Raw genomic sequence first — 24,059 nt, forward strand, 5'->3', positions numbered from 1 at the left:
CCATTCCTTCAAGAGGTCTCAAATAAGTTGTAAAAGGCCACAGGATGTAGACGCCCACACTGTGCCACTTAAATCACTTCTGCCTTCACACCTGAAGAATTCAAGTACAGACATAAACCGTGCAGTGCTGAGGCAACGTTGTAGCCTTCCCCCAACGTGACCGGGTCGGTATTTAGGGTTAAGTGTGAAGGTTACTGTGAAGTTCCAAGTCATTTGACGAATCAATCCCATTTCAATTTTAGACCAAAAGCAGCACGATACATGCACCTGAGGGGGCTGTCTTCAGTGTGTGTGTGTGTGTGTGTGTGTGTGTGTGTGTGTGTGTGTAGGGGACAGGTATGTGTCAGGGTGAGGCTGCCTGAACCACATTCATAACGAACATCAGAAGTCTGCTGGTGTCAGGAATACAGAAACACACATCTTCACGTTCAAAGTCTTCGTGGGGATTTCTTCATAATTTCGTCTGTGAGTCTCATTCAGAAACAGCTTTAGCTTCCTGCTCTGAAGGCCAGACGCCTTGGCTGCTTCATACAGAAGACCCTGGTGGGCAAGTCAACTCTGCCCAAGTGGGGTTTCCAGTAGGAGAATGCGCACTGTTCCTATTACACACTCTTGTGGCCCTTTCGGGAGCTGCAGGTTGACGTGCTGGCAGAGATCAGTGCCTGGGCTGCCCACCACAGCGCGCGCAGACCCTGCTGCCATCCTCAGGGTTTTTCCAGTGAGACTCAATAAGTCAGTTCGGTTTCATATTTCTGTTTCACCGTAGAAGACAGCCAGCTCTGTATTTTTTCCACCAAAAATACTAGTAACAACACTTCTGCTTTGGAAGGTGTAAGCCTTTTGGATTTTCTGGAAGCAGTCCTCCACCTTGCTGCCATTTGTACAAATGTTCAGATCGACATATGCACAAGCAGGGCCAGGCAGGGATGATCCTCTGGTGAGTGTAATTTCCAGGTCAGACCCCTTTAACTGTGTTCGTTTGTTTCTTTGTTCGAAGATTTTATTTATTTATTTGAGAGAGCGCTAGCAGGGGGAGGAACAGAGGGAGAGGGACAAGCAGACTGCGCTTTGCGTGCAGCCTGATGCGGGGCTTGATCCCACGACCCTGAGATCATGACTTGAGTCGAAATCAAGAGTTGGATGCTCAAGCGATTGAGCCACCCAGGTGCCCCTCACTGTGTTTATTCTCGAACAAGGACTTTATCTGATGTTGGAACTGGATATGGTTTCGAGGGAGCCTTTATGGTGGCAGGTATGAACTCCATGTGGCTTTCGATAACATTCAGATACTTCCCTTCAGACTTTGCTTCGTAATAAACTATTATTTCATCAGTTTTGCACTTTTTGTGAAGTTTCTGGTCGTGAGCTACTCCTTCATCCATCGAAGAGAATCAAAGCCTGAGCATCCCAGTGTGCGTCAAACTGGATCGTCCCTCCTGCTGTCTGATCAGAGGTGTACATGAGACGAATGTCCTCTTTGTGCAGTTCATGCCTTCCGCAACAATGGTCCCCCTCTCCTGGAAGCGCCCCGGCTCCTTGTCCCTCGCTGCTTGACGGACACGTCACAGCCTTCAAGTCTCCCTTCAGAGGCTTCCCCAGGACCCTGGGATCAGGACCTGCCCTTAGGTGAATGCCATGTGTGTATTTTGTCTGTAGATAGCATAACTCTTCAAACACTCAGTTCCTCAGTGATACACTTTCCAAAGACTTGATCTCAGTAGGAGCTTCTGGATCCTGATGGATAACCACAATTTCTTTCAAAGGAGACTTTATCAGAATGGTTTTGGAGTCTCAAACCACTCACTCACATTCAATCACAGACCGCATCCAAGACACTGCACCCTCTGTTTTCTTGTCAGTCAGCTCCTCTCAAACATGGGGCAGCGTGAGGTAGTGGACACTGAGTGTCTCTGTGTCCTGGACAGAAACAGGGTCGGTCGGCATCTTTAGATTCTGGTCCGTCAGTTCAGTAGGAAAAGGTGTATTGGGGGCCATAAGTCTGCACAGGGCGGGCAGGACACTAAACAGGGTCTCCAGGGCCATCACATAGTCCTCCCCCCTGTTTGCACCCTTACGTCTTTTGCGGTTCATGCTGACATACTGGTTGGTCAGAACATCCATGAATTTGATCGGGCAAAGCACCACAGCATAGAGCCTGTAAGCTGTCAGTTCGGTCTCAGAGAACCCAGCAAGTGACTACACGAAGGACAGGACCCGCCGGTCTGTGATATTGGCACTTTCTTAAACCGTGTTCTTGTAGAGGAATTCCATTTCCTTCTTCTGCAACTTCAGGACATTTCGGATGAAGAAGCAAAAGGCATTGTACCAAGGGAGCCACACGTCCTTCAAGACATCACGCACACCCTCGTCCTTAAGACAGAGGTTTTCTCTCACTGCAGGGGAATTAATCAGATAAAATCTGAGCGCATCGGCACCATATCCATGGATGATTGAAAGTAGACCCAGATAATTCTTATTTCGTTTGCTCCTTTTTTGGCCATCACTCGCCAGGATGAGCCCGTGCACAGTCATGTTCCTAAAAGGCAGCTGTCCAAAGAGAGCAGTGGCCAGCACCCCGGAGTGTAAACCTCTGGTGTGCTCAGCGCCTTCAGCAACGAAGTCTGTGGGAAATGCACCCTCCTGCTCCCTCTTGTCTTCAGATGGACAATGAACTTGAGCACAGGGCCTGCTGCCACTCTTGAACCAGCAGGCAAACGCTTCAGAGGTGCGGTGCAGCACTTTTCACAGCAGGATGGGAGGTCGCATGGTCCGTGCTGTCTCTGTGCAGATCGGAGATCTTTGCTCCCGACCGTTCTTCAAGTTCTGCCCTTGACCCCATGCGTACTGCCTCCTCCAAGTCATCACAGACCCACAGTGGGATAGGGGTGCCCCAGTATCTGTTTCTGGAAATTGCCCAGTCATAGGCCTCCTTCAGCCCATTTCCTAAATGCTTTTGTCGTACAAACCCTGGGACCCAGTAACTCAGGTCATTGTTCCTCAGCATCCAGTCTACCATGTGCTCTACCCGCATGAACCCGCTAGCACTGCTTTGTAAATGGGGGGAGCGTCTGACCTCCAGCAGAAGGGGTGCTGTGAGTGAGGGTGCTGGCGACAAGAAGTCGGCCTCCTGGGGCGCCTGGGCAGCACAGCGGTTAAGCGTCTGCCTTCGGCTCAGGGCGTGATCCCGGCGTTCTGGGATCGAGCCCCACATCAGGCTCTTCCGCTATGAGCCTGCTTCTTCCTCTCCCACTCACCCTGCTTGTGTTCTCTCTCTCTCGCTGGCTATCTCTATCTTTGTCGAATAAATAAATAAAATCTTTAAAAAAAAAAAAAAGAAGTCGGCCTCCTGCGTTCAGGGTCCTGATGATGTCTTTGTCAGCACCCTTCACATACTGTCTTGTGGAATCGGTCACTGCTAAGCAGCCACAGGGTGAACAGAAGAGTCTCTCTGGATGGTCCTGAAGTCTGTACAGACCCGACAGTCATCAGCACCAAGTAAGGAGCCCGGTGGGCCACTCCAGTGCCCTCCTCCTCCCGCACATGGCCGTCAGCAAGCCCAGTGAAAGCACCATTCTCCTTACACTGCACAATATAGTCACACAGGGGCCTATACTTCTTGCCCTTTGAGATAGGTACCGGGAGGTCATTCAGAGATCTCATAGTCACTCTCCAGATTATGAGCCCAAGGCAGACGCTTAACTACTGAGCCAGCCAGGCGCCCCTCCATAAGGCCTTTATGGTAGAGTTGTTGGAAGACCCACCAGACAGATTCCATGAATTGTGGATACAGTGTGTTGTAGTCATCGTCAAGGTCGATCTATCGGCCACCTCTTCTAACAGCGGACTTCCACTCAGTACATTATCTCATCACAAATTGCTTGGCACTGATTGTCACGCTCTACAATCCCCATTCTGGCTACATCCTCCGGTCCTCTGGTTCCCAGCGTCTTATCGATATCATGTTCCATAGGTAAGTCAGGACAATCCCATCCAAATCTTCTGTCAACGTGAGACCCTCTCTGGTGAACATGTCTGGTAACTATATCTTTAATTGTCCCTGCAAGTTTATGTCCATAGTGAGGCAGTCCAGTTCCAAAAGGAGGCCCCTCATAAAATGTAGATTTTGGCCCATGGTTTGATGGCTTTAAGCATTCCTGAAAACAGGGGCGCCTGGGTGGCTCAGTCAGTTAAGTGCCTGCCTTCAGCTCGGGTCATGATCTCAGGGTCCTGGATCGAGCCCTGAGTCTGCTCTCTGCTCAGTGGGGAGTCTGCTTCTCCCTCTTTCTCTCTCTCTCTCTCCCTCTCTCTCTCTCTCTCTCACCCTCCCTCTTGCACTATCAAATAAATAAAATCTTTTAAAAAAAAAAAAGCATTCCTTAAACAGTTAAATTCAGACCAGAACTGCAAGATTTTCTCTTCTTTGGCAGGAAAATTCATGTTTTCTGGAACTTGCTGAACCATGTTGTTGCTGAGGGGCCCGCATGCCAGGGCACCACGAAAGAGCCACGTCCGCGCCACTGCCAGGCATCCCGAGGTGATATATTCTCCAGTAGTTCTGCTAATGCTGTTATAGTTTTGTGTGTTTATATGGTTTAGGTCATTAATTTATCTGAAATGTAGTTTTGTAAAAGGTGAAAGATAAATACCTAACTTTATTTTGTCCCAAACTGTTAGCTAATTGCCCCAGTATTATTTATTACCTTTTCTCCCAGATAAGAGTCCTCCCTTTGTCAAACGCTAAGCTTGCATGTATATGTTAGATCAGATCATGTGCATTGTCGGTCTCTAGCGCCTCCCTCAGCTTTATTTTCTCAATTACCCCGGGCACTGCTAGACGCCATATTATATATTTGTTTGTTTGCTGGTCTTTGTCTCTCACTTGAATGTAAGTTCAGTGAAGGCTAGAATTTTGTTATTTTTGTCGACTTCTGCCTCATAGGTATCTGCTAATTGAAATAATGAAATTTATCCTTGAGTCTGTTATTATACATTGATGAGCTTTATAATGTTGGGCAGCCGCATATGTTAGACTAGCGGGCTTGGTTCTGATATATTATTCTTAAGTATACCGCTCTGTTTGCTCTGCTGACCTCTGCTGAAGTCTTTTGCATCTGTGATCTTAAAAGAGCTTGGATTTCTCTTTTCCTTGATTCTGCTTCCATCATCCAGTCTGGGCATCAGGACTGAGAAGAAGGGCTTTTTAAAAAGAGACAGATGGGCTGCCTGGGTGGCTCAGTCACGTAAGTGTCCGACTTTTGATTTCAGCTTGGGTCATGACCTCAGGCTGGTGGGATGGAGCCCCGAGTTGGGCTCCATGCTTGGAGGGGAGTCTGCCTGAGTTTCTCTCCGTCCCTCTCCCTATGCCCCTCCCCCCTGCTCTCTCTCCCTCTCTCTCAAATAAATACATCTTTTTAAAAAATAAAAAAAGAGACAGGCGTGGCCTGGAAGTGGACCCAGGGTAGGAGCTGTTGGGAGAGCTTGGAGTGTCCCTACACACTCTTTCTGGGTATGCCAAGAATGTGAGGTCCTAACTGTTCTTTGTGCCATTTCTCAGGCTTGTGTTTGCAGAGCAGCTTTGGGGAATGTAGCAATATCTCCCTCCAGGACAAAGAGCGGGCTTGCTTATTTTCTACTATAAAAGAAGTGGGTTCCCCAGGATCAGTGTTCCTCAGAAACCTATTGCATCACAGCATCCACTGAGGCCTTCCCCATTGCCTCTGTGGGACTTCGGGGGAAAGGGAGGCAGTGTAAACATTCTGTTTATGCTGCTTCCTGTGCTATGAGTAATAAAGCCCTTAGTCTCTGGCCAGGAGTCTCATCTTGGCCAGCATCCATGAGACAGCAAGAAGCTAATTAACCACTGATCAGCAGGGTAAATTCAAATGCCAGACGCTGATGGTTTTGGCAGTGAGGATGGGATGCTAACAGAGAAATGGTTTTCTAGAAGAGGAAGGACCCTGTGGACCAGGCCAGGGGTTCTGAAGAGACTCCCTGGTGTATGTTAGTGAATCTTCTCCAAATGGTGGGCAGCAGGGTGAGGGGGGCTCAAGTGAGGGTCTCACAGTGGCCGAACCTGTTAATGAGATGAAGCAGGGAGAGGTAGGATTGAAACAAGTCCCCGGAATGGTGCTTTGGTTCCCACTTACTGTCCGTGCAGGAGGTGGAAGGGCTGTTATGACGGTGGGGCAACACTACGGATGTGGCTGCTGGACCAGAGGACTCCAAAAGCCGAAACAAACGGTGTCAGTGTGTCTGAAGTCGAACTGTAGGTGAACCAAAAGCGTTACAAATGTATTTGGGTGAGCCCCACAGGTGGCCGTTCAAACCCAGAGTGACCAAAACACTTTGCTTGCTGGCAAGAACTGCTGTGTCCCTCTGTGCACCCCGATCCCTCTCTCCCCTCAGCTGCTTTGATGAAAAAGTGGAGTATGCTGGGAACTTCATGGAGGTAAGGGCCTCAAATGTTTGTAGCTCTATAGGACCCAAGTGCCCATGTCACCACCTTACCATGTCCTGTGGATAGATGCAGCCGGGATGGCTGAAGGCACCAAGGAATGCAGTGTGGAACAGGGGCAAAATGACCCTGGGCTCAGGGGCTCCCTGGACTGACACTAGAAAGAGGTATGGGGGCGGGGGGGGGGGGGGGCGAAGGCAGTGGTATGTCACCTTTAAGGCCAGAAGCCAAGAGAAAGTAAAAGCCTGCCGGCTCCCCCCACTGCTGCCCCATGGGCTAGCCTCCCCCTCCCCCCAGCACTCTCTGCTCTCCTCCATCCCTCCTCTGCACCCCTGCTCCCCACCCCCCCCCAGAAAACCCCCAACCTTCCCACCCCCCTGCCTTGGAATAGAATGACCTCCAGACCTAGGCGGCACGGTTCCTTAAGTGTCTGCCTTTGGCATCCGGATTCCTGGGATCCAGTCCTGCATGGGGGGCGGGGAGGGGGTTCTTGCTCAGCAGGGAGCTCGCTTCTCCCTCTGCCTGCTGCTTCCCCTGCTTGTGCTCCCTCTCTCTCTCTGACAAATAAATAAATAAGATCTTAAAAAAAAAAAAAAAAGGAGGGGCGCCTGGGTGGCACAGCGGTTAAGCATCTGCCTTCGGCTCAGGGCGTGATCCCGGTGTTATGGGATCGAGCCCCACATCAGGCTCCTCCGCTATGAGCCTGCTTCTTCCTCTCCAACTCCCCCTGCTTGTGTTCCCTCTCTCGCTGGCTGTCTCTATCTCTGTCGAATAAATAAATAAAATCTTTAAAAAAAAAAAAAAAGGAATAGCATGATCTCCTATCTCCTGCAGCTGTTGCAACAGCTCCTAATTGGCACACATTAAACTCCTTGGTCTGTTTTTCCCATAAGGTAAAAAAATCACCCAGTTTCAACTGCTGGGCTCTGAGCAACGTTTGCAGTAGGGAAGGGAAATTAAAGCCGTCCTGTAGCTGGGACCTTCAGGCCAATTCAGTGTTCTGCGCTGGGGCTGCCACGGCTGAAAATATAATTGGTATTGGTGCTTGTACAGGCTTGTGCTGTGAGTGCCCGTAAGTGTCAGCGCCTTTGCCCACTCAGAGGCTGCTGCTTGTCCACAAGTGATTCCTGAGCACTCGGAATGGAACAAACTATAGGCTTCCAAGAGGAGAAAGGTGAACGGGGAAAATAGCCTCTATGGCTGCAATTACGCAGAGGCCATTTTCCAGCACAACAGCGCCACCAGCCGGACACAGTCACGAAGTACAGCGCTTAAAAAACAAAACAAAACCTTACTAGCTTGTTACTGACCTATACGGGTCCTGTCACTTTCCACCTGACGTCCCCCATTCTGGGACGGGTCAACTTGGATTTAGTGGCTACCAAGAGAAGAGCACAAAAGGCCTTAACAGTCAAATGGAACTGCTTTATTCAAGAGCACAGCTGGCCTGTCCCTAACAGAATCTGAATTGTACATGAGAGGGTGGTGGCAATCCCTTTGGGGAGAACTCCCTTCCTCGCTTCATCACCTGAAGCATCACCTGCTAGCTCAATGGGGCCCTCAATTCACAGAGGATCCCCCAAGTGCCTGCCTGGTTCACCAGTGGTTTGGCCGCGCTGACACCTGATGATGTCCACACTCAGCCTCCACGCCAGCAAGGCAGAGCCAGAGTAGCCACGTTCATTCTGCTCAGTGCGCAGAACTCAAGGCAGCCGACAGCCCTGGCCGAGACGTCCCCTGGTGAAATGTGGCTCACTTTTATTGCCTTTTGTGTTGCTGTCCATGACCTAGCTGGCCTGTCGGTGAGACTGGCAGATCGAAGACATTTTTCATGGGAGCTGCAAGCTGTGTAAACAAATCTCTCTGCCAATCAGACCCCCTAGGTTGTTCATGGAGATGCCCACGGTAAGGACCCTTCTCTCGTCTGACCCACCGGGTTCAGGTTGCCGGCCCAGCCTGCACTGGCCATACAACTGCCACCACTGCCTAGATCCATCACTGCACCAGACAAGGCAACACATTGGCCACTGTGGACAGGGCACAAAGTGAAGAACTATGTTTCTGGTGCAGAGGCCACCGCTACGTATCACACTTGTGTTGCCTCCCCAAAGGTAGACTGTTTGTCTCACAGTGAAGAGGCCACATCACGTGGGGCATGGCTCCCCCGTCTGCTCCTAGATGCTTGACTATCTCAGACCTTTGACCCTCTCTCTGGGCGATCATTGGTGCCTCACTGTTGTGCGTACATTTTCGGGTTATCGTGTTCCTACCCTAGTCTGATCAGGAGACTGGCCACACCGCCGTGGCCCTCGAAACTAAGCCGTGTCAAGTTTTGGCTTTTCACACCTTCTGCAGCCGGACAACGACGCACCCTTTGTTGCAAAAGCCACCCAACCACGGGCGAATAGTCAAGGTACTTGATGGCCTTGCCAGGCTCCCTACCATCTGCAGGCATTCCATATTATCCGGCGTTGGAATGGGCCACCTCAAAAATAACTCCTTTTTTCCCCCAACAACAACCCCAGGCCAGCCTAGCTGGTACAGCCTCTGGTTGTCAGCCTGGCAGAGCGACCTGGGGGATTCAGACTTCATTTTTGTGGTTTAGCCACCTGGACTCTCCTGATGGATTTACATGATCCTAGGTCATTAAGGTAACGACTACTTGGTTAAGTACACTGCTTGCCAATCCCCCCTACACTGGCCCACAGAGGCCAAGATGGGCGACGTAAGGGGTCCCTGTACATCTTGTCCCACTCACACCTGGCCCCGCCAGATAACAGGTCAGGGTGTGAGTCGGGAAAGACGGGAGAAAAGGTGAAATACTAGCTACTGGAAGGGGACACACTGCCCCCACAGGTACGGAAGCCCAATGGCACCTTCGATGCAGGGAGAGAGGGGTGACTGACATTCTCTTTGTCCCCCAATCCAGCACTGCAGCCTAGCAAAACTATCACCTCGTTTTCCGAGTTAAGGTTCAGCTGGCAGCCTGACCCCTTCTGGGTTTGTCGTCCTGTCCACATGCTATGGAAACAGGAAACTCACATCGGCATGGCTGGTCCTGGACTATTCCGTTGTGCCCTTTGCCACTGACGGCAGCTCCGAAACATGGAACCTCCCCTCCCCCGGCCTTGTACCAAGACCCCATCCAGCACAACCTTGTGGCAGTCGGACTGGTACAAATGCACATATTTTCCTGTCACCCGGGTGGTCTTGGTTCGTATGTGGCAACCGAGGCCGCACCGGCTTGGTGACCTTGCCCATGGGCTTAACCAGCCCTGGCAATGGTGATACAAATTGGAATTCACTACAAATCTTGAACTGGGTGACATGTGACTCTTCGAGGCATACGTTTGTATGTGGGCCATGGAATGTCTCTCCATTAGGGATGGGGATTCCTTTTTGGCCCATCTACTGCGTCCTATAATTGTTGGCAGTGACATCAAAATCAGTAGACGAGTCTAAAAGTCACTTGTGAGAATTGTAATGGATTATAACCTGGGTTCGGACTATATCCTGACTCTCTGCAAACAGACCTGCTGATCCCCTTGGGACTCATTCACTGGTGACTGAGGCTGGAACCCTAGGTGGCAAGGTCGAAGCCCATACTTTAGGTTGGCCTCAGCTTGATGCTTCAAGTTCTACAGATAGTAGACTTAATTAAATTCTGTATGAGACAGATTGAGCAGATTTGGCCCCAGTCTCTGTTGATCAGATTAATCAGCGTGGCGGATGGAGTGGCATATTCATGTGAGTGTTCAAGTCAGCCAAGAATGCGCAGGGCCGATTACTGGGAGAGGCAAACCACATCAGCCGTGCGTCACTGTACGTTTGTTCTGGGCCCGCAGAGCGTACAAGGCCCCGATCACCCTGCCTGGGGTAGTTCTCAGGGTGGTGTGTGCAGCAGCAACCTTGAGTTTGCTTCAAGGACAAAGAGCTTGCTTACTGATTTCTACGTTTGTTCTGGACCCGCAGAGCGTACAAGGCCCCGATCACCCTGCCTGGGGTATTTCTCAGGGTGGTGTGTGCAGCAGCAACCTTGAGTTTGCTTCAAGGACAAAGAGCTTGCTTACTGATTTCTACAGAAGAGGCGGCTGCCTCATTCTCGTGCTGATACAACACAAACCCACCACGTGCACAACACCCAGAGGGCTCCCTGTGTGGCCCTGTGGGACTCGGAGGGCAGGGGACCCGATGCAAATATGATCGCTACTTGTTGTGCTGTGAGTAATAAAGTTTCTCGTCTCTGATCCAGGAATCGGATGTCTTCAACCAGCATCCGTTAACAGGTTAACAGTAACGTCCGGTTACAGGTGAACTTATTAGCTTGAAAGTAGGGCAAGGTCAAATTCCAAATACTTCCATGTAGTGCGGTGAAGGAGAATAAATGGGCAGTGCTAGAAAGGGCCTTAGGAGAAGGGCTGTCCTTGGGTGTTAGTGCAGGCTGCTCGGGCTGCCAGGACAAAATACCATGGACGAGGGGCATGTCACAGACGGTTATGGTCTTACGTGCTGGAGGCTGGGAAGTCCAAGCTCGAGGTGCTAGCCGATTCATTTCCTGGTGAGGACTCTCTTCCTGGCTTGCAGCCGGCCACCTTCTCACCAGGTCCTCACATGGTAGGGGAGAGCTCTCCCTTCCTCTCCTCACAAGGGCACCAACCCTATGGGATTCGTGTCCCATCCTCATGATGTCATTTAACCTTTAGCACCTCCTCACAGGCCCTGTCTCCAAATACAGTCACACTGGGGGTTAAGTCTTCAGCATAGGAATTTCAGGGGGACATAAATATTCAGCCCATAACAGGTGTCATTCAGGTGTCAGTTAAGACTAGAGAGGAGAAAGGCATGTAAAGAAATTTTGAGGGGCACCTAGATGGCTCAGCGGTTAGACATCTGCCTTCGGCTCAGGTCATGATCCCAGCGTCCTGGAATCAAGCCCCACATCGGGCTCCTTGCTCAGCGGGGAGCCTGCTTCTCCCTCTCCCTCTGCTGCTCCCAGTGCTTGTGCTCTCTCTCTGTCAAATAAATGAATAAAATATTTTTTAAAAATAAAGAAATGTTGAGAATATGAGGGAGTGGACTAATTATGGAGAAGGGATTCTGAGGGGTATGGCCGATGTTTTGGGAGGAGAGGAAGTGGTGGAGGATGAGTCAGGGCCAAGGAGAAGCAGAGCATCATGGGACTAAGTATGGGGCCAGGAGGGCCAACCTGTGGAATCCACACTTTCATAGGTGAGCAACAGAAACAGGCATGAGAAGCATTAAAACAAACAAAAACTTGTATTGAGTTAAAGTTATTAAAAGTCAGCACTAGGAGTACTACACAGAAATGGGAAAACTCTTACACATGACGACAACATCGATAAACTCTCACAGACCTAACGATGAGTAAAAGCCAAATACAAAAAACTCCATAGCGCATGACACCATTCAGACAAACTCCCAGGATGGAGAAAATTCGTTCACGGTGCTAGAAGTCAGGAGTGGGTGGGCTCCTGGGTGGCTCAGTCGGTTAAGCATCTGCCTTCAACTCAGGTCACAATCCCAGGGTCTTGGGATTGAGTTCTGCATCGGGCTCCCTGATCAGCGGGGAGCCCGCTTCTCCCTCTGCCTGCCGCTCCCCCTGCTTGTGCTCGCTCTCTATCAAATAAATAAATAAAATTAAAAAAAAAAAGAAAAGAAAAGAAGTCAGGAGAGGGGCATGCACTGACAGGGAGGAGGTACCAGAGAGGCTGCTGGGATGCGGCAAAGGGCTTGTATCTAATCCAGACAGGGGTTATATGGGTATATATGTGCAAAAGCTTTACTGAGGTATACATGTGAAATTACTGCATTATACCATCATTTTAAAAAAATCAACACTTCTTTTAAAAAAAACTAAAAAAAAAAAAAAAGGGGCATTGGGTCAAATCGATCATCCACATACATTTCACCCAACCTGAAGTCATCTCACCAGGAGAAAGAACTGCCCGCATACAGCCTGACCCAGAATATGGGGCCCCTTGGTCCACCACGCTTGATCAGGTAGGGGGGTTCTATCGCCGGGCCCACACCGGGGTGTGCTAGGGACGGCTTGCCCAGCTCTGGGGAACCTACCATGCGCGTCTCTTCCCGGCACGTCCAGTCGCATCACATCACTAGTTGGACACGAGCCGCAGCGGAAACATACCACATGAAAATCGGCAAATGCTACGAATCGGGTTTCTTTTTTGAGAGGCAGTTGTTCAACACTTAACCGTCACACCAAGGGACCCTCGGCACCCCCGGCTTACCCAGGAAGTAAATGAAGCTCAGGATAATTAGGAAAGAATATTTAATCATATAAACTGTAATAAGTAGGCAATGATCTTGCCTACTTGAGTCTCCAGGCCCCAAGTCCTTTCCACCATGTGGTGCGTTCCAAGGACCTGGCTCCAACAGGCCAGCTGGCCATTGAAGGTTAAAGAGGAGACGCCTTGATGCTTTCTACCCCAGGAGCGGGTCTGGGTGACAGGGCAGAGCAGGGCTGGGTGACAGGTGGTAGGCGTGCTGAGCTCGTCTCTTTGGGGCACCCTGCGGGACCCCCACGTACCTAATTAGTCATAAGTTCCTGACTTCTATATTCATTACACAAGCACTTGTGGACCAGCCACTGTTCTGAACACGACGGACACCAGAGAAGAGACAAAAATCCCCGTCAGCAAGAGCTACGGGTCGGTAAGTGCCAGCCCTTTTCCATGAAAACATCTCTCTCTTTTGTTCCTCTCATTCCGCCCTGAGCTGCCTTAGTTTAGGTCTTTATTATCTCTTACCTGAACGGTTCCTACCCAACCCCAGGCCCTGTGGGAAGATGGAGGTTCAGGGGAGCCTGAAGAAAAAGACCAACTTTTGAAGACATAATTATATATAACCATGGGAACACAGTGCAAGGAGCTTTCGAAGGGCCTTGGAAGGGGCCCGTGTGGATGAGGGTCCCTGAAGCTTAAGCCTCCTGGAGAATTGGCCTTTGCCAGGCCCTCTCCCCACTTCACCCAGAACAAGGTGAAAAACAGGCCCATCCCACCCTCCTCTGCTCCCCTCACCCCTTACCGTACCCCTACTTCAGACATGATGGCTTCCTTTCCTGCTGACCCCACAGCCATCAGAAAAGGAATTTGGTCTTGCCCCACAGGTCTTCCCCCCCCCCCATCATACTTACATGCTGTCCTTTCCGATTTTCCACCACTGCCTGTGGAGAGCTGAGGGCCGGCTCTCCGGGGACAGTGTTGGACACTGCTACAGGACTGGCTTGGAAACCTGCAGGTCCCAGGCCCTCTCTGAAAGCTACTGGGTGAATAAAGGGGCTGGCTGACTGCACATATTACTGCCCCAGGTGAAATAGTTCCTCTCCACTTCCTCAGTGAGGATGAGCCTGGGTGTCTTTGACTTGGTTTGTGATTGCTAGGGGTGTGGACAACCAGGAAAATGGAGGGGACATGCTGTCTTTCTTCCAGCCTAGAAATGGGAGATGGGCGCTCAACTCTTCTGCCAAAGTGTTGACTCCCGCTGTGTATTATTCAAGATTGAGTAATTCAGCCTAGATTTGGGAGTGGGAGGGATCCCAAGGCAAGACGAACACCTGTAGTGTGGGTCTTGCCCCCAACAACAGGGGAAGTCACCCGGGAGGAAGGCTGAGAGCTGGGGCATACCCACCCGGAAACCTTCTGCGATAGCCCCAGGCATTGTCGTGTTCTCCATGGAACATGTGAACAACCGCATTTAGTGGATGCTTTCATACTTTTATTCTGTCTACATGGTGATAGCTATCAAGAGAACTTGACCTTGAAGTGGATCCAAGTACCTGACACTCTGGGACCTCCAGGGGGCGCTATGGCCCAACACTCAGCCTGGCCAGAGGACTTCTGCCTAACGCACCACCTGAGATCTGTTTTGTGTGGTGTTGCAACCCCTTTTGGAGAGAGAGAATGAGTGAGTTCTGCTGGTTTTTAAAATACTATCTGGGGGCACCTGGGTGGCTCAGTCGGTTAAGCATCTGCCTTTGGCTCAGGTCATGATGTCAGGGTCCTGGGATCGAGCCCCTCATCAGGCTCCTTTGGTGTGGAGTCTGTTTCTCCCTGTCCTTCTGCTGTTCCCCCTGCTTGTGCACTCTCTTGCGCTCACTCTCTCTCTTTCTCAAATAAATAAAATCTTTAAAACTCTGTCTCACGGCCCAGGCCCCCAGAAAAACGCCGGCTCCTCCGCGTCACCTCTGGTGCTCCAGGTGCTAAGAGCTTCCACCTTAAAGCAAGTCAGCAGAGCCACTCACCCAGCTGCACCGGCCTTTCCCTGGGCTGTCCTGGTGTCAGGCCCAGGCCCTTCTTCTGGGCTGGCCCCAGGACTTGTCCCTGCATCGCTCTGGATGACACTGAGCGTTCACAAGTCTCTCATCGCCCCACTGCGATGCCCAGAAAACACAAAACATAAAAACGCGCCCGGAGCTCCAAGAAACAGACTTGCTGAAACTAAAGCAGAGACACTGACCTCCAACCACAAGGACTGACTCAGAATTTGCTCCTGGCCCTTCTCCCTGCGGGCCCAACTGATGCCTTCATGGCTCAGAGGCCTTGCCCCCTGGTTCAGTGGCTCTAACCCAGAAGCCTTTTTCTGGGGCTGCAGGCCCGAGGCAGCCACAAACACCATCCTGGTTGGTTTTTTTTTTTTTTTTTTTTTTTTTTTTTTTTTTTTTTCTGGTCCCTGTGTTTACTATAGAATAGAAACCCATGCATGTCAGGAGCCCCTCCAAACTGGCCTTAGTTCGGTGCTGCTAACTCCCCTTTCTGCCCCAGGTTAACCCTGAGCACCTAAACCCCAAGTCTACTTTGGGAAGAACCTTCTAGAACCACAAAGATCTGCAACAGCAAAGCCCTTCCACCATCATGAAAAGGAATGTGGACCCTGAAGCCTCCCGGAGAAGAAAGGTGGGGCCATAGTGAGGGCACTGCCTCCGGAGGGACCAGCCAGATGAAAGGCCTGGTGTTGGCAGTGGCAGCCTGTGTTTGGGAAAGAGTAAGATCTTTGGCGTCGGGCAAGCAAGGGACTTGCCCAGAAAGGAAATGGAGGGAAGACTGGCAAGAGACATGTGGATCAGGCATCAAAGGGCTTAGAGACCCTAAAAAGGCTGAGTCCCTAAATGTCTACTTGGGGGCCACTAGAGACATAGGGAAGTTTCTAAGCAAGAGACAGCAGGAGGATGGAGCGTGATTGGGGCGGGCAGCTGGGGGCAGGGAGATAGTGTCAGAGATGAACTCCTGGCCCCAAGCCTGATGGGCATCAGGAGAAGTTTCCATGGACAGACACGGGGAGGGGGGCAGGAGGAAGAGCTAGATTGCAGAGACCAAGCAGCCTTATTCCTGGCCCAGGGACAGAGCTATGGTGTTAAGGACCCTCTGTAGAGCCAGGTGCACCCCTCGTCCTCAGGAGTCAAGGCCAGCTCGTGCTCACCAGTCGATGTTCAGGACGGCAGAAGCAGGATGGAGGCCCACCCTAGGAGATCGTGTCCCCAAGACCCTCTGAGGCTGTGGAAGAGCATTAGCGCTCTGAGGGAAGAAGGGGAGAAGGAAGCAAGGCCCAGCAGCCTGGGGCACTCGCAGGCGCAAGAGAGGCAGAGAGCTCTGGTCCTCAGGATGGCCCTCGCTATGGGGTGTGTGGAAGGAGGAGGGTTGGAGAGCCCGGCGCTGCAGGGAGCCAGAGGGCCTGAGGCCTGAGCGCAGAGCACACAGCGGCAGAGCTGGAAGGGAGCCAGACCACTAGGGCTTCGGGAGTGGCTTGCTGGGGGCTGGCGAGGCATCCTTGGGGGAGTACTCCTAGGGACTCTAAGAAACAGGAGGGGCACAAGTTGGAGGAGGAGGCGGGGACAAGGGGAGGGTTCTTTTAAGAATGAGGAGGTCGGAGCTGAGGAAAGGAGGACCAAGACACGCACGGATCAGATGGGGCAACATCTGGAGGTGCAGAAGATGGGACTTAGTAAAGCGGTCCCTGAGTCCCCATGTTTACCGGGGGCGCAAGGAGAGAACAGAATGGGCGATGAGCCTGAGAATGGATGGAAACCACGAACGGCTGAGAGAGACAGCGGGATCCTGCCACCGTTCCCCAGACCCTCTCCATTAAGAGGTAGGCCGTCTGCTGGAAATTTCGAGAGCCAGAGGTAGCTTTGAAGATTGTAGAGAGGGGTGAAGCAAGTATGGAACGCTTTAGGAGGGGGTCTCTAAAGCAACGCTTCTCAAATGTGATGTGTACATAAGTCACCTGGGATCTTGTTCAAATGTTGGTTCTGATTCAGCTGGCCGGGGCAGAGCCTAAGACGCTGCGTTTCTAACAGGCTCCCACGTATTGCTGCTGCTGCTGCTGCTGGGCCAGGACCATGCTGGGAGGAGCAAGGATTTAGAGTCAGATAAGGAGAAGGAGAAAGACTGGCAGAAGAACTCACCATAACGACAGACTTACCTTTGATAATCGCACCCAGGGTAAAAGCTGACACTTGGAGAAGTCTGTGTGGGAGCCACAGGCCCTGCAGGTGATGGGAAGGGGGCCATGGAGAAGGAAGCATGGCAAAGAGGAAAGAAGCCAAGAGAGAAGGTGAGCTTCTGGGGTGATAGGAGGCCCAGCAGTGCCCCTGGGACCCCTCATCTAGGTCAATGTGGGGTGGACCACCAACTGCACATTTGGAGGCCCCCCAACAGAGGATGGGAGTCGACTGGGGCAGGAAAGTGGTATTCCAGGGGTATCTGAGAGTGCAAGCCGCAGGCAGGGCAGGCCACCCCCGAGCTGTTCTGCAGGAAGGTACTGGACTATTATTCTGGACTTGTTCAAAGCTTGGCCAGGACACATCAATCCAGAGTGTGAGGAGAGGGACAGAAATGGCTCTGCCCCTAGGAACAGGGGTGAGATGATTTCTGTGCCAGAAACTAAAAAAAAAAAAAAAAAAAAAAAAAAGGAATGAAATCTGTGAAGGAAGGAGCTGGGGAGAAAGAGGAGGTGAGTTGGGCTCCGAGTCCTAACTGAGCCCTAAGGGTCCAACTTGCAGTCAGAAATCAAGAGGTTTCAGAAAGGCACAGGCTGGAAACAAAAATGCTTTAGGTTCAGGCGACCCAGGGCAGGGGCCGAGGGGTGGAGTGTGCAGGGACGCCACTCAGCTGTCTGGGGCCCAGTCTAAGGGAGAGAGGGAGCTTTGAGTCCTAGGCTGAGGTTCAACCGAGGTCAGGTTCACCAGGGGAAATGCAAGGAGGACAGCAGGGGCGAGCAAAGAACATCAAGAGTAAAAGCACGGAGGCGTCGAAATGAGCCGCAAGTGCAGGAACGGGGTGCCAGCGTGGGGAATACGGCGGGTACTCGGAGAGGGAGGTGAGGCCAGCAGCCCGAGCTCTGTCCCGCGGCGACCCGGAGGCGGCGGCGGTTTCTGAGCGCGGCGTGGCGCGCTCCCCCGGCTTTGGCGCGGTTCGCTCGCCGCGCAGCCCCGGCTGCCCCCTGCCCGGGCCTCCCAGGGCCCGCGGGTCCCTCCTGTTCCTCCCCGCGGCCTCGTGCAGGCCGCAGCCCCCAGCCCGGGCGACCGACTCGCCAGGATCCGCCCCGCCGCGGCGGCCCGGACCCAGCCGCTCCTCCCCCGATGATGTCACGTCCCCGGCCGCCCCTCGGCCGGCCGCGCCGCCCCGCCCCCGCCTCCCCCGGCCCCCAGTCCCCTGGGCCCGCCCGCTCCCGCCATCCCTCCTCCCGCCCGCGCTCCCTCCCTTCGACTCCCGCTCCCCCGGGAGCGGCGGCGGCGGCGGGATGGCCCGGGCCCGTGGCCAGGCCCCGGGGAGCGGCGGCCGGAGGCGGCCGCGGCGGGGCGGCGCGGGAACCGGGCCCCGGGGGGAGTCGGCCGGGTTGCTGCTGCTGCTGCTCCAGGTGCTGCCGCCCGGGGCTGCGGCAGGGCCGGGGCGCCGGGGCACGCGGGGCTCCGGCGGCGGCGGCGGCGTCTGCTGGCCCGGCGCTGCCCCTGCCTTTCCCCGGGACGCGCGGCTGCTGCTGCTCCTGCCGCCGCTGCCGCCGCTGTCGCCGCCGCCGCCGAGCTCCGCGCCCGCAGCCTCCGCCTCCCGGATGGTAATCAGCGCCCCGCGCCGGCGCCGCGGGCGGGCGGGAGGTGGGGGGGGCGCGAGGGGGAAAGGGCGGGCAGCCCCGCGCCCCCGCCTCGCCGGAGGCAGCTCCCGGGGCGCTCGGCCCCCCCCCTCCGACGACCGCGGCCCTGGGCAGCCGCCAGAGCGCGCCTCTGGGGCGCCTCCGCGCGGACCGGGTGCCGGCTCCGCTCCCGCCCTCCCCGCCTCGCTCGCAGTCCGCCCGCCGGCGCTCAGGCCGCGGGGGAATCCCTCCATCTCCCCGCCCCGCGCCCCGGGAGGGGAGGGGACAGCGCCGGCGCTCGCGGACCCGCTTTCTCCGAGGGAGCGCCCGAGAGGCGAGCGCGCACTGAGACGCGGGGACCAGGCGCTGCGCTGCGCTCCTGGAGGCGCCCGCTGCCGTCGGGTCGGGCTGAGCCGAGCCGCCCGCAGCCTCGGCTGGACCGCATTCCCGGCGGCGGGGGCGCCCACCGACTGCGCGCCCCTATGTTCCCCGCGCAGGACACTCTGCCCCGCGGCGGGCTGAACCTGAAGGAGGAGCCGCTGCTGCCCGCCGGCTTGGGCTCGGTGCGCTCCTGGATGCAGGGCGCGGGCATCCTGGACGCCAGCACCGCGGCGCAGAGGTAAGCGCTTGGACGCGACCCGGCGCGCTCGGGTTGGACGGCTCCGCGCCGCCTTCGCTCAGCCTGCTGAGCTGCTGGGGCGAGGGGTGGGGGGAGCCCTAACTCTGGACAGTCCCGACAAGCTCTCCCGCCCACCCTGCCCGGAGCGCCTCCGCTTCCTCCTGAGGATATGGGGCGGGCCGGGGCGGGGCTTCTGCCACCCCTGCCGCTGCCCCAGCTCTGATATCTGATTTCTGACTGTCGCTCGGGGGGCCGGGCGGTCCATGGCTCTAGAATAGAAGGTATCCCCGCTGCCCGCCGTCCCTGAGCCATGACCCACAGCCACCGGCCGTCAAGTAACAGACAACCCCTCCTTCGTGGGCAGTCCCAGTACCTCTCCTTGTCCAATTCCGAGGCTCTCCGCCAGCAAAGGCACAAAACCCAGCCCCCTGTCTGCTTTCCCACGCCCCTCAGAGTTGAAGGAGGGGTGCGTGTGGAGCCAGAGAAGCGGCCGGGGGGCTGAAGAGTGGGAAACAGGCGAGCTGGACAGTCACCTTGGCTGGAATGATTGGGGCTGGGGCTGGGGCTGGGCGCTCAGGCCCCGCCTCTCCTCAAAGTGAAGAGCCCTGGAGGAGGCAGAGGGTTCCTGGGAACCCAGCACCTCTGTTCCTCTCCTCTGACACCTTTGCAGGAGTCTGGGCACGGGGCCTGGGTAGGGAATGGACTCCTGGATTTGGAAAGGAAGTTTAATGGGTTTGTTGACCTGCCCCCACAAGACCTGACCACGGACTTTTTTGTGCCCTTACTTGTGAGCGGTGCGCTGGGGGGGGGGGGGGGGTACATATCCTACGGGAGTTCTCAGTGGTTAGGACTAAGGAGGGGCTGCCTCTGCAGACCCCTGGGGCACGTGGGAGCTTGGCTTCCCCGAGGTCTGAGCAGCTGCTCCTCCAGCAGCCTGAAGGGATTCTACGGGAGGGCTGCCAGGGCCGAGCAGGCCTGGCGCACCGGCCCAACATTCCCATCCCCGGCCCTGTTCAGCGGACACCGCTCCTCGTCCAAGCCCAGCCTCAGCCCTTAACAGACACACACCTTGTTTCCTTTGCCAACCAAACCTGTGTCTCTGCACCCTGTCCTTTGCTGACTGTCAGCAGGGAGTGCTGGGGGCTCTCCCTGGAGCTCATCTCTTCAAGAGGAGAGGGTCTTGCTATGAATTAATTTACATAGTTTTACTCATGATATAACTATATTCCAGAAAAATTGGTAAGTAGAAAACAAAAGTCCACCTTTCTAATACAACTACCGTCAGCATTTTAGTGTATTTCCTTCCCATCTTTTTCCCAATCATGCCCCACCCCCCCACGCCGGGCCCTGGGCTGTGCATATAGTTCTGTATACTGCCTGGTTTTCTGTTGGTTCTGTTTTTTATTTAATTTGAGATGGTCAGTTCCTTAATGGGGGCTCCATCTTTTTCTCTACCACTGGCTGTGGTGAGAGCTCCTTGTGAAAATGGGTGAAGAATTCCAGGGGGGCCCTGGGGTTTAGGATTCTTATTTATCTCTGACCGGACCCTCTGTCCCTGTGTCAAGGCAGCAGATTTGATGAGGGGGAAGCAGATGTGAAAGAGTTGGCGCTCTTATAGCCTGTATGGGTGCAGAAGTGTGGGGATGGGGCCCTTTCCCAGAGGATCTGAACATCAGCGGTGTGGTCTGCACGTGGTGGGGGGGGTCTTGAGTGGCATTGAGGTGTCCCACCTGAGTCTTGGGGGCCGCATCACTGGGACTCAGATGGCTTCCCCTATTGGAAGAGGGGCATTTCTTCAGGCCTGGCTCCTTATTTGCAAATCCAGAGACTTCTGTGCCTCAGGACACAGCTTGGGAGCACACCCCTGCCCCATTTGGTTGACTCTGGACCACCTTCCTCCTTGTGGGGGGGGGGGAGCAGGCTAATCCTTTCTCCTCATTCTTCCCAAAGTGACCCATCATCTCTCCCATTTGTGTCTTGATCCCCAGTCAGTCCTCGGCTCAGGTCTTTCCATCCTGAAATAGCAACAAGCATTCCTTTCCCCGTCCTTACCTCCCTCTTCAACCTCTGCCTGCTTTCTCTCCCTCTCACCTCTGGAAAACTTGCCCAGGAGCACTCTTCCCCAAGCCTGCTTGGGATCTGACGGTCGATGCCTTGCCCCACAGCCCCCTGATTGTCAAGACTCCTAGATATCAAGGCTCCTAGATGTTTCTTCATGTCCGAGGTCAACTTTTAAGAATGGTTTGCCCTTGCCCTCCACCTCTTTCCTCCCTGGCTTGAAGGTTAATCTATCCCCGTTCCCCACCACAGCCTCCTAGCCCACTGCCCCAGCCGCAGTCTCTCACCTTTCCCTTGAAACCATCTGCCATGCCCCAGGGGGACCAGAGCAATATTTCCGAAGAACTCTTCTCTGATCATGTCCTTCTCCAATTAAAAGCTTCAGTCACCCCCACTTCCTCCCAGGTATTCAGCACTCAGAGCTCGTTTAACTCCAAACTCCCTTCCAGCCCTTGGCACGATACTTGGTATCCAATAATGCCTCTTGAAACTGTTCCCCTGGCCCCAGCACCCACATAGCCACTGAATAAAGTCTTACAGTCTCAGGGACCCACAGCACCCAGCACCTTCTATGTGTGTCCTCCCACCCGGACCTCAGGAACAGGTCTCAGTGCTGCCTACGGATGCTGGCCACAGGCCAGAGTCAGCAGTGCCCCACCAGCCCGTGCCTTCCTTTAGGGCAAGGATGGTGGCTTATTCATGCTTGTGTCCACAGCACCGGGACAGGCTGGAGCAGTCAGTGGGGGGGGGCAACGAGTATTTGCTGAAGGAAACAGCAGTACATGTTAGAAAGTTCCCAGATCCCTTTCTGTTGGGTTTCCCTCCCCATGTTGGTGGTCTCCAGCTCTACCTGACTCCAGGAACCAGATATTGGGCAGCGGCTGCTTCCCAGCTTTATGACGCCAAGTTTTACAGAAGATGGAGATGGAGGAGAAGGCCCAGAACCTGCCAAGATCAGTGAGGGAGGCTCTGCCAACAGGAAGGAAAGTTCTGAGCAAAAGAGGAGTAGGAAAAGAGATGGGTTCCTTGCCCTTGCCCTGGAGGCAAGAGGGGAGGGAAGAGAAGTCTGGCATCCCCAAGGGCTGACAGGATCTTCCCCGTGGGGAGCTCTGCACAAGGACCCCTGGCCAGTGCTGCCACTTTATCTCCGAGTCGCAGATGCCAGCCCCAGCCTGTGTTCCCCGGACTGCCCTGCAGACCCGTCCTCTTGCTGGGGTGTTTACCCAGAAGCAGCTCTCCTCTCCTGCTGTGATTCCCAGCCCCGGGGAGACCCCTGCAGGACCCAAGCCCGCCCTCCCCCTCGAGCCAGTCCCAGCACACAGGCAGGCCCTGAGAAAGCCAGCTGGGCTGCCTTTCCTGTAAGCAGCTGCGCGCTAGCCTCCCTGCTAGGAAATGCTTTTGTTTGCTTTAATAATTAATAGCCGCTCCTCAGCCTGGGACCTGGCAGGCAGGCCCGTGGGTGGGTGGCGAGGGGGTGGGCAGAGAGAAGCAGGGTGGGCAGGCTTTAGGTGGAATGGAGGGCCAGAGGAAGGGTGGGAGAGCTGGCTAGTGAGATCCTTCCCCTCCCCCCACCCCACTGGGGGACTTCCGTGGCCACCTAGACAACTTCCTGTGGCAGGTGAGGCCACCTGCCGCCGCTGCCCGGCAGCAGGAATAGGGCAAAGCCTCCCCTCCCACAGGCCCCTCTGGACTCAGGTTCAGAGCCTCCAGGTCCTCCCTCTGCCCACATTTTCCAGGTGGGTGTGCCCCAGTGGGCGCAGCTTTTATCTTCCTGGTCTGTGGCACACCTAGGCTCTGGGCCGGTGGGGCTGGGCAGGGCTAGGCCACCAGACCTTGGCTGCGGCCAGGAATGCCAGGCCCAGTTGGATGGCCATCAGCAGGCCCAGGGGCCCAGGGGAGGCCTGCAGGGAGCCGGGCCAGTGGAACCCTTGGAGGAAGGAGAGAGGACACAGAGATAAGAGAGATCTATGGGCCAGGATGGGCAAAAGAAAGGCTTAGATTAGCAGAGATTTTAGGGAAAGCTGAGACAAAGGATGGGACGCAGGAGACATGCTTTTGTTCCTTCCACCTCCTGGGGGAGGGCAGGTAAAAAGGAGCCTCCCCCTCATTGCAGGTGACCTTAGGGCTTGTCTCCATCTCCCCAGCATCCCAGATTCCAAGGCAGATCAGGCCCAAGCCAAGGCACTGCTCAGAACCTTGGGCTATGAAGGCGGCAAGAGTTTAGGATTGGGTAGGGGGCAGGGGGATGCAGAAGATCTGAGGACGCCCCTGGGGGGAGGCCAAACTCCGGCCTGGGCCACTTGTCCTCTGAGGGGTTTGGGATGCTTGTTTTAAATTGCTCGTATTTATTATAAGCATGTAGTCAGGGATGTAAGGAGCCCCAAGTAGCCTGCTGAGGACAGAGTTGAGATGGTGTGGTGCCCTCTGTGCTAGAAAGCTGTGGCAGGGTCCGGCAGCTGCCTCGAGAAGGGCCCTGGTGGGTCCTGCCCTGCTCTGGGAAGGAGCATCTCCAGGGACCACTGTGGCCCCCGCAATAGCAGCTAGACAACTCCGCAGCCCCCAGCCTGCCCTCAGATGCATCCCCCAAGCGCAGGCCACCTGAATGGCCCCAGCCAGGAAGGTCAGGTTGTCCTTGGTGTCAACTTTAACCTGGATTCCCAGCAGCGTACTCAGGAAGCCCATGCGCATTCGTGCTTCCTGCAAAGCAGGCGTCCTCAGACCATCAAGTCTCTGCACCCACCAAAGCTCTTCTGCCACCGTCGCCCGTAACTTATGGACTATTCCAGAGCAGAAGATGGGAGGGGGGTGAGCAGGCCATGGTAG

At 54.5% G+C, this 24,059-nt stretch overlaps 1 protein-coding gene and 1 pseudogene across 1 annotated transcript in view; one reads left to right on the plus strand and one right to left on the minus strand.

The window, feature by feature from the left end:
- Window positions 1-336: 336 nt before the first annotated feature.
- Window positions 337-3,660, minus strand: LOC113258249 (isoleucine--tRNA ligase, cytoplasmic-like; annotated as a pseudogene).
- A 14,572-nt stretch (window positions 3,661-18,232) lies between these two features.
- EBF4 (EBF family member 4) overlaps window positions 18,233-24,059 on the plus strand; it is a 58,575-nt gene continuing 52,748 nt past the window's right edge. Inside the window, exons 1-2 of the mRNA XM_026503154.4 lie at window positions 18,233-18,544; window positions 19,057-19,178. Coding sequence (XP_026358939.3) covers window positions 18,233-18,544; window positions 19,057-19,178 — 434 coding nt within the window. The remainder of the gene's footprint in view (window positions 18,545-19,056; window positions 19,179-24,059) is intronic.

The sequence above is a fragment of the Ursus arctos genome, unplaced genomic scaffold, assembly GCF_023065955.2.
Source record: "Ursus arctos isolate Adak ecotype North America unplaced genomic scaffold, UrsArc2.0 scaffold_16, whole genome shotgun sequence".
Classification (NCBI taxonomy): Eukaryota; Metazoa; Chordata; class Mammalia; order Carnivora; family Ursidae; genus Ursus; species Ursus arctos.